The sequence below is a fragment of the Jaculus jaculus genome, chromosome 5 (genome assembly GCF_020740685.1).
Source record: "Jaculus jaculus isolate mJacJac1 chromosome 5, mJacJac1.mat.Y.cur, whole genome shotgun sequence".
Classification (NCBI taxonomy): domain Eukaryota; kingdom Metazoa; phylum Chordata; class Mammalia; order Rodentia; family Dipodidae; genus Jaculus; species Jaculus jaculus.
In genome coordinates, this window is record NC_059106.1 from 41,322,809 (window position 1) to 41,332,943 (window position 10,135).

At 54.0% G+C, this 10,135-nt stretch overlaps 1 protein-coding gene across 1 annotated transcript; it reads right to left on the reverse strand.

Annotated features, from left to right (window-relative positions):
• Positions 1 to 339: 339 nt before the first annotated feature.
• On the reverse strand, positions 340 to 9,893 carry Klhl21 (kelch like family member 21). The gene is made up of 4 exons (XM_004657683.2): positions 8,839 to 9,893; positions 6,352 to 6,757; positions 3,757 to 3,829; positions 340 to 2,847 (listed from the first exon to the last, which is right to left on the reverse strand). Exons 1-4 carry the CDS (start codon positions 9,857 to 9,859, stop codon positions 2,554 to 2,556), a joined length of 1,794 nt encoding a protein of 597 aa, XP_004657740.1. The 5' UTR covers positions 9,860 to 9,893; the 3' UTR covers positions 340 to 2,553.
• Between the last annotated feature and the right edge of the window lie 242 nt (positions 9,894 to 10,135).

Below are 10,135 nucleotides of genomic sequence, written 5' to 3' on the forward strand. Positions count from 1 at the left end.
TCAGACTCAGACCACCCATCCAATTTTCCTTTTCTCTGAGCCTTGGGAACTCAGCTTATTTGGGGATCCTCCTTTAGGGGCTTCACCACTCCAGTTCTAAGACTGATCCCACAAGGATCACACTGCAGTACAAGGGGGAAGAGCATAAACTTTAAGCAGAGGTTGAGATGTCACCTGTTCTCAGCATTTCTCCACCTCCTGATGAACTAAAGAGAAAGGGTCACAAAGTTTGCCCCTTCACCTGCTGCCTCCAGGACCCTTTCTTCTGATTCCCTATTGCTGGCCTTAGCCTGAAGGATTTTCAGAGCCACAGCAGGAAGATAGACATGACACTGAGTGTACAGGAAATACTTTTTATTTCAAAAGGAATTGAAGGCATCTGCTTTAGGATTCTGGACATGTAAGCCTGTAGAATAATCAAAAATAAATATGCAAACCTGACTGGACAGTGGTCACTGGAGGAAGGTGACCTTTATTACCTACATCTCTGAAGTCATATAAATATAAAATACAGAATCAGCATTAAATACCCAGGGAACTTTTCATAACTTAATTTCACCTTAAAGGATAAAAGCTTTGTACACGTGACATGTAGCAACATCCCCAGGTGGCTCAGCATCAGTCCCAAACATCTATGTGGTGGGAACTACAGCCTGGAGCCCATGGAACAGCAGAATCTGATGCCTGCTCTTTTCCATCCTTGGCCTTTTAAATCCAAAAGGAGGGTGTTGTGATAGTGGAGACCTGGGGGGCTCAGGCGCAGTCGCAGAGAGATGCAAACCCAAGCTTTTCCTGCACAGGCCCTATGTAAGTGGCCACCAAAACACAGTATTTGGATCACAGCAACATAGGAATCTAGAGCTTAAAGCCTCTCAGCCAATCCCTAAGAAGTCATGACAACAGTGGCCCTGTCCCCAAGTTGACTGGACATTACACTTCATCTAGCATTGAACTTTGGTGCCTGGTACATGCTAGGGACCTCACCTTACCATGCCTCAGCTGCTGATGGAAAAGATCCCCGGAGTCCAACACACCTGGCTGGCCTCAGCAGCTCCCCAAAAGGGTTCACTTGGCTGTGGAGGTGGGTAGGATGGGCCTGAGAAAGGGCTGGGCTGACAGTACCCATGAACAAGCCACAATACCTTGGACACTGCTGCTCATTCCCACAAGGACTCTAAAGATAACAGTGAGCCTGAGCTGGGATAGTACTACCCCCTTCATGCCCAGCCTTTTCCTAGTGCCAGGCACCCAGCAACACATTTTAGAACCTAATTTTCTCACCCAACACAATGACATCTACAAAGCAAGTCATGAAACAAGGAGCAGGCAGGCACTTGGGAGGAATAAGGCATACCCACCCTCTCACACCTGTCCAAGAGGGGCTGGAGGGACATGACACCATTGAGACTATTCTGACCCTGGACTGCCCATGTTAGTTCACTGGGAAAAGGCAACTCTGTGCATTTGCTGTCACCTCTCCCAACAAAATGTTGTAACACCCTCTTTTTCAGAAATGGGGATAACAAAGCCAAAGAGAGATAGCAGTACCTCAAGAGGCCCCAGCCTCCCAATCCACAAACCCTCCAGTGAAAACCAGGGACTCATTTTGGCAGAGTTCTGCAATGATGCTTTGTGGATCTGAAAGACAGAGCCAGCTGATCTATCACTCTGGCTCTGTATAGGCCAAACTGGAAACATTTCAAACCCAGAACCAACCACTGGGACCATCACTGCCCCAAGGCTTACTTTAGAAACAGGAGGATTCTTCACTCCAGATCCAGCAACTGCCTGCCTGGCTGGGCATCAGTGACAGACACCCAAGGAGTCATGACCTTGCATTGCAGAATTTCACCCTCTGCTGGCCTGGGATGACCCTATGAAAAGTCTCCTTGCCTGGGGAAGATAGCCAGCACCTACCATAGACACCGAAGTCCTCCATAAACAGAAAGCTCAATGGGCCCCTCTAGAACCCCCTTTGGGCTCCCACCATGGCTCAGTTTCCCCAGCCCTGTTGTCAATTCTGGGAAGCCCACCCTGTTGGTGAGATCCTAGTAGAGATGCGAAGGTAGGTGAGCAGATACCCTTCTACTTGGGGAGCTGGCCACAGGGACCTGCAGTACTGGATGTGTGGAGTTTGGAATTCCATTGTGGCCATCATCTACCTGGTCCCAGTGTTCCAGGCCAGGATGTCTTCAAACAATCAGGGGGACCCTTGCCCTTTGCTCCAAAGATGGGAGCAGCAAGCCCAGGTAGTGGCAGCAGGGAGAGGTGCACTGCATAGGTCACTTCTGCATGCCACAGGCTGGAAATGATCTCTGGGAGGCAGAGATGTCAGCAGGGACATCATTCTTCCTTGTCCACAGGAGGAGTGGTCACCACTGGCTCCAGCCCAGCAGCTGTGACTCAGACTCACAGGCACAAAAATGTCCACATTGATGCATCCTGGGACTCACACAGCACCCACGAGCCTGCGTTCTGCTTGGTGATCCCAGGTATTCAGTGCACAGGTACCAGATCCCCCTGCACCAAGGCCCTCCCTGGGCCAGGCCAGGGCTAGTGTAGCTCCTCAGGGTTCTGTGATGGCTGGTGTCGGCCTACATCCATGTCATTGCTGACACTGTCCAGCTCAAAGCCACGCCCCCCTGCAGGTGTCTGCGGCATGAACTGGCGGAAGATGCTGACACTGCCATGCCAGAAGGTGGGTTCTGGAAGCCGTCCTACCACACTCCATGCCCGGGTCTCAGGGTCATATGCCTCCACCACGTCCGAGAGTTCAAATGTATTGTCATATCCTCCAGATACATAGAGCTTTCCTCCCAGGACGGCCAGGCTGCCCCCCACATGCACCTGTGGGCCAAGGCAGAGGTTGTGAGTGAGGCTGCAAGGTATGACCAAGCAGCATCCCCTTCATTGCTCCACTCTGGTAACCTCCAGGGGAGGGTCCAGCACTTCCTCTATACAGCACAGGAAGCCATCCTCAGCTCAATTCGGAGGAAGGCCAACAAGGCTCCTGGGGCCACATGCTTACCTGGTGTGGCAGGTGACCCCCCCAACCCCATGGAGGTCAGGGCAGCTGCCACAACATAGTCTCTCTCCACACCCAACCTCCATACATAATCTCGAGGGCAGGCTTGTCAGCTCTCTCCTTATAGACAGGGAAACTGAAGCTGGTAAGGCCAACAGCAGCAAAACTGGGATTCAACCCTAGTCAGATACCACTGAGCCTTCCCACTTTTGGGTCTCTGTTCCCTGTGGAACTCAAGTTACAGGTAGGTGTGTGTGAGAGACCAGCGGCTCTTCTCAATAAGCAAGAGACGGAAGTGGCAACAGGTGTCCAAGAAGTGTGTTTCCAAGGTCAATCAGCTTGGGGAGTAGGGAGTGTTCACTTGCAGAGATCTCCTGTCTAAGCTTATTCCCTCCAGTACAATGGGCTGTGATAGTTGCACAACCACACCAGCCCCACTGCCTTTTGCACTGGCAGAAGATGCCCCTCACCTCCTGCTCTGGCTTGTAGTGAGTGCCTGATGTTAGTCAAGTGCATGAACTCAATAAACCCTGCTCTTGGGATCTACTTGAAAGCTGGTGTCAGCAAGTGTAATGAGGCCTTTCATTAACTGAGGTCACACCTGGAGAGGGCCCAATACAGGAGGCCCGCCCTTCATGGTGATGGTCTCCCAGACACTCAGTTGTGACACTCTAGTTGCAAAATCAGGACCCACCCATGCCCTAAAAACACTAGCAGGCCAGGAAACTTACCTGGTTCATAGATGGGATCTTGTCCCATTCATTTTTTGTGGGGTTGTATACATCCACTTCAGCAGAGTCATCCCTGTGGAGGAAGACACAGGGTCAGAGCCACAAGAAGCACCTTGGGACAAGTGTGGGGGCACATGCCTTTGATCCTCACACTTAGGAGGTTAAGATAGGAGGATCATTGGGTTTGAGGTCAGCCTGGACTAGAGTGAAACCGTGCATTAAAAAAAAAAAAAAAAAAAAAAAGCCTGGTATGGTGGCGCATGCCTTTAATCCCAGCACTCGGGAGGCAGAGGTAGGAGGATTGCTGTGAGTTCGAGGCCACCCTGAGACTGCATAATGACTTCCAGGTCAGCCTGGGCTAGAGTGAGACCCTACCTTGGGGAGTGAAAAAAAAGTACCTTGTGTATGAAGGACGGGATGAGTGTCCTCAAAGACACTGATGCCTCCTGTATTGTTTTGTGTTTTGAGGCAGGGTCTCACTCTAGCCTAAGGTAGCATTCTGGCCATAGGGTTACATGGCTCATAGAGTTCAAGTGCATAAACAGGGAGGTAGGACCACCATTCACAGAGTTGAGTGCAGGCCCTAGGTCTTGACCACCCCCTCCCCAGCACCTTCTGTCTCAACAGTGTCCAGTCAGGCTGCGGCAGCTCCCACTCCCCCTCACAGGCTATATGACAGGAAAGCCTTCCTTTTTCTTGGCATTCAGGTGGGGCCGAAGCCACCTCTTCCCACCTGTCTTAAGGTGCAGTGAGCAAGCAAACCCAGGCAGGGCAACACCCTCCTGCTTCCACCTGGGAGGTTAAGCAACTGAAACAGATTTCCATTTGGAGGAACAGAGTGAGCAGGTGTCAGGACAGGACAGCCTTAGGGCACATCCCACTCAAGGACCACAGGACAGGGAGGACGTTCTTAAAGGTCCCACGACTGCAGCCAGGACAGAGGGGCTAAAGGGAAGGCTTGGCATGCTCATAAGTTCTATTTATACCCATCTCCCGTCCCTCCTTGAAGATACATCTAGCAGGGGGGTGGGGAGCAATAAAAGAGCCAGGCAGTTTTATAACAGGGCTAGGGCTGGCCAAGGTTCTAGGATTTTTTCAGAGCAGACCTTTGGGTTTTAGCATATGAGGACACCAGGTCTCTCAATCACTTACATGACAGGCAGTGCCATTTCTGTTCTCTCTTTTATTTATTATTATTATTTTAAATTAATTTATTTATTTGAGAGAGAGATTAACAAATTTAGTTTTTGGTTTCTCGAGGTAAGGTCTCATCTCACTGTAGCCCCGGCTGACCTAGAATTCATTATATAGTTTCAGAGTGGCCTGGAACTAGTGATCCTTCTACCTCTGCCTCCCAAGTGCTGGGATTGAAGGCGTGCACCACCACACCCAGCTTTATTTGTTTGAGAGTGACAGAGAGAGAGAGAGAGAGAGAGAAAGGTAGAGAGAGACAGAGAGAATGGGCACACCAGAGCCTCCAGCCACCACAAATGAACTCCAGACGCCTACGCCCCCTTGTGCATCTGGCTAACGTGGATCCTGGGGAATTGAGCCTCGAACTGGGGTCCTTAGGCTTCACAGGCAAGTGCTTTACTGCTAAGCCATCTCTCCAGCCCTATTTACTAAATTTTTTTTGAGGTAGGGTCTTGCTCTATTCCAAGCTGGCCTGAAATTCACTATGTAGTCTCACACTGGCCTAAAACTCAAGGTGATTCGCCTACTTCTGTCTCCTGAGTGCTGGGATTAAATGTGTGCTCTACCACGCCAGGCCTTGCTTCTGTTCTCTTTAGGACTCACCCTGGAGAGGAATATCCTGTCTAGGAGGTGGGGCAGACAAGTCAGTGCTGCTCAGGCAAAGAGTTGCAGGCCCAGAAGCAAAGTACACACACTCTTAGAGGCTCCCAGTTCAAAGACCCAGACCAAAAGGAGACTGAGAAAGATTGTTATTCACACTCTCTCCTTTCCTCTTGGTCCTGCAGCTTCAGACTCAGCGCATGTACACGCATACATGTGCTCATGCTCACACACATCCAGAAGGGAGCTTCAAGGACCTCCTTGGATATCCATGAGCCAGTCAGGAGGGAATACCTGACTGTGACCAGATAGGTCATCAAGACCAACAAACAGGGATGTAGCTTAGTATTCTCTCTCTCAAGGACACACATAGCCACTGAATGCATGTCAGGGCTCCAGCAGGACTTAACTCCATCACCTTTAAGGTGGCTTAAGAAAACCTGGAGCAGCCAGGTGTGGTGGCACAGGTGGTAGGAGGATCACTGTGAGTTCAAGGCTACCCTGAGACTACAATGAATTCCAGGTCAGTCTGCACTAGAGCGAGACCCTACCTGACCTCCCCACCCCCCCCCCAAAAAAAAAGAAAAGAAAGAAAGAAAGAAAACCTGGATCTGGGCATGGTGGTGCCTTTAATTCCAGTACTCAGGATGCTAAGGTAGAAAGACTGCCGTGAGTTAGTTAGAGGCCAGCCTGAATGGGGGGGGGGGGGAGGTACAGTGAGACCGTGCCTTAAAGTCTGTGAAATGGAGGGCCATAGGGATGGTGTGCCAAACATAGTACACTGGGAATGAGGGGGCTCACCTGACAAAGTACATGAGTCCATTCAGAGTCACAGTCTTGGGTGCAAAGGACCAGGGTGGGAGTTGGCCACAGTCCACCAGGGACCACAGGTCATTGTCTGGATGGTAGCACTGCATTACCATGGTCTCCTTGCCAGCCAGGGAGCCAATGGCGTACAGCCTGCCACGGCAGGCGGTGGTGGAGCAGTTGTCCATGGGATAGGTCATGGGCTGCAGGGCCTCCCAGGAGTCGGTGGTGTGATCGTAGCGTTCCGTGCTGTCAGCAGCCACCACGTACAGCAGCCCATCCAGCACAGAGGAGCTGTGGTACTCTCGAGCCTTCAACATGGGCGCCACCTCAGTCCACTCATTTACACTGGAATTGTACCTCCACACGCAATCATACAACCGGGAGCCATCAGATCCGCCTGCCAAGGTGCAAGAGGGGCAGGTGGTCAGCATACATAGGGTGAGTCACCCGCTTGTACCTTCCTTGATTTCCGTGGTGGCCTCTGCCTGCAGAGAATTAACCTCACCTCCTTCACCCAAAACATATATCCTCTATTCCAAAGCCTGGGCTAGAAGTGTGACACTGTCACTGAGGCCAATCCATGGGGCCCACCACCGCTGTCAAAGGGAGACTGTGAGATGCCACTCTAAATACTCAGCCCCAGCCCCTGCCCCTCCCTCCACAACATATACTGTCAAATATCTCAAGTGGCCCAGAACATCAAGCTTCTGTGTGGACACAAGGCATGGGATTTAGCCTTAAAATGATAGGCTTACTGGGCACTTATTAACCAAAACCATGCAAGGGCAAGATGAGAGGAAACCTCTGCTGTCAGCAACTGACTTAACTCAGTGGGTCATATGATCACTACCAGGGACCTGTAAGGTTCCAGGCCCCAAGTGTAGTGTAGGGCACAGGGTGTGTTTCATCTGAAAAAAAAAAAAAAAAAAATTCATCAAGCTGTACAAAGATACGTTTTATGGCAGCAATAGGCTAAAAAAAGAGTGTGTGCTGTCATAAACTAAAGCATGAAAGTCATAGCAGGAGGGGACTCCAGGAATCCTGGGGGCTGTATCCCTTGGCCTCGGTTGGCGCCTCAGGGCAGAGTAGCAACATTCCGTCTGTCTCCCAGCGCCGCCAGAGCTTTTGGAGAAAGACCACAAGGATCTGGTAGAGCTCTGAGTCTCCTTTCTTTCACAGGGAGCTAATGCAAAGGCAGCTGACGTGGCTTCCTGGCCCCCAGGAAATTCCCAACCAGCAGCTGAATGGGATGACAGAGCCACCTGCCCAAACCCAAAGGATTAGCTGCTCAGCTGTGACATTTATAGAAGGGTGCAGAAGCGAGTCTGGCTAGTTCTGGGAGGGAGTTTTCTATTCAGTCACCAGCCAGACTTCAGAGAAGATGAGGGCGGGGTTGGAGGGGAGGAGTACCTAACAACACTAGGCCAACTTCAGGTTGCAGAGAGGGATAGATTCCAGCAGATTCCAACAGGGGGCTGGGTCTAGGACGACAGGCCAAGGAAGCTGAGGCCAGAGCAAGACTGTCCCTTGGCTGAGATGTACCCCTTAGTCAGCTCAGAGCCTCCTAAGTATGCCACAGAACAGTTCAGAGTGGGCTTTCTGTGAACGTGCCAGGCTGAACACAGCCTCTGAGTCGACCCAGTCGCTCCTGCCTGACTGATAACAGAGAGCGCCACAGGCCAGACCCAGTGGTTTCTTTCCTTATATAGCCGTACCAGAGAGGAACACAGAGAAAGAGTGTGTGTGTGTGTGTGTGTGTGTGTGTGTGTGTGTGTCTCCACGGAAGGAGGTAGTTGCCATCCTGTTTGATCCTGGATTCATCCTTAGTTAACAATGTGGGAGAAACCCAGCACTAGTGAGGACTGGGACCCGCCCACTGTGACTTGGCAGTGTTTGGGGTTTCCGCCAAGTAACTGGAAGAAAATCTCCTAACATGTGACCATGTTTACAGTCAAAAACCAGCTCAGCCTAAACAACATGTGACCCACAGCACCAGGCTTAGGTGCAGGCCCTAAGGAACCTTGTCATTGGTGACAAACCCAGTGAGTCAGGAGGCCCCTGTGGTAAAGTAAGGAGGTGGATATGCCCTTTGCTGAAGAAGAGGGATGCCTCACCAGGCATCAGCCTCTGGCCAGTCCCCGCATTCCTTGGAGAGAAAAAGAAAAGAACTAACTGTGCCAGGTCAATGCCTGGTCTTTTCCAACCGAGAGGGGCGGGGAGAGGCACCTTCAGGGCAAGGAGTTGGCTGAGCTAGGCAGGCCCTGCCACACCAGGCACAGAGGCCCACAAGCAGCTACTTGTTCTTGCTCACACAAGGGGCCCTTCTTCTAGTCTGAAGTCACTGGAGAAACAGAAACATGGTTGCCATGCAATGGACTCAGTTGGGCCCTCCGATTCCAGATTCTGTGGGTTTCTCCGGGGAAAGTGGTCATCTTCCCCATAACCTTAGCAATGGGAACGCGGCTCCAGCATACTCACCAGTCACGTAGATGTCGTTGCCCAGCGCAACGATGCTGTAGCCCCCTCCCAAGTGGTCGGGGAACTCAGCCAGGTAGCGCCACTGGCCCGTTTGTGGGTTATAGCAATCGACGGTGACCAGCTCGTCGCAGTCCTGGTCGCAGCCTCCCACCAGCACGAGGATCTCGGCCAGGCCGGTAGAGGGGCGCGGACGCATGCGGGGACACGGGCCGCGGTCGTGACGGTCGTAGCGCGCCGCCTGGAAGTCGCGCGCTTCGCGCAACAGGCGCAGACAGGGCGGGCAGCGCGCCACCAGCGGCTCGGCCTCGACGTGTGCCAACAGGTAGAAGCGGCGCACGAAGGGGAGACGCACGGCCTCCAGCAGCTGCGGCCAGTGCGCGGCGCGGCGCGGCGGGTCGGCGCGCACCCAGCGCAGTGCCAGCTGGTAGGCGGCCTCCTCCTTGGGCACGCAGAGCCCGTCGTCGCGCAGGTAACGCAGCAGACGTGCTAGCGGCAGCCGCTCCAGCTGTTCGGCGCCCAGCTCGCCCACGTGGCGCAGGATGAAGCGTTGCGCCGCGCTCGCCAGCCCCGCGCAACTGAAGGCCTCGGCGAAGTCCTGCATGTCCAGGCAGTTGGCCAGGTCGAGCTGTTGCTGCAGGAAAGCGCCGCACGCCTCCTTCACGGCCGGGAACTGCAGCAGGTCGGCGGCGCGCAGCAGAGGCTCGGCGTTGTCGCCGCTCACCGCCACGCGGCCCGTGTAGCTGAAGTCCAGCAGCAGCTGCAGCATGTCGGGAGGCACGCCGTGCAAGCGCACCCGCTCGGCGCGGCTCTCGCGCAGCTGCCCCGCGAACATGGCGCGGAAGTAGGGGCTGGCGGCGGCCAGCACGGCGCGGTGCGCCGGGAAGTCGCGCCCTCCCGCCGCCTCCAGAGTCACATCCAGAAACTTGCGCTCCGCGCGGAGTTGGCTCAAGCCGCGCAGGAGGCTCAGGGCGTGCGCGGGATCCGAGAAGGGCAGCACCGCCAAGGGCGCCGGCCTCTCCATGACGTTTCGCTCAGGGGACACAGGGACGCCGCGGCCGGGGCCTGCGGAGAGACGCGGCGCGCCCGGCACTTCCACTATAAATACCTCCCGGCGCCGCGGCCTCCGGTGGGGCGGGCTGCTGTTGGCCACGCCCGCTTAACCCCTCCGGACCCGGCGCGCCTCTCCGCCGCCGCTCGGTTCGCCTCCAGTCGCGACGTCCGCCCCCGGCCCTCCTGGCTGAGTCACCACCGCCCGCGCCCGCTCCCTCTCCGCCCTTCCGGGGCTTCCTGCCTCCTC

Bases quoted from the DNA above. Each gene is read 5' to 3' on its own strand.
- Klhl21 (XM_004657683.2), bottom strand. From the start codon at position 9,859: ATGGAGAGGCCGGCGCCCTTGGCGGTGCTGCCCTTCTCGGATCCCGCG. The intron at 3,830-6,351 runs GTGAGCCCCCTC...CTTCCTCCACAG, and splicing joins GGACTCATGTACTTTGTCAG to GGATGACTCTGCTGAAGTGG. The intron at 2,848-3,756 runs GTAAGTTTCCTG...CTTGGCCCACAG, and splicing joins AGATCCCATCTATGAACCAG to GTGCATGTGGGGGGCAGCCT.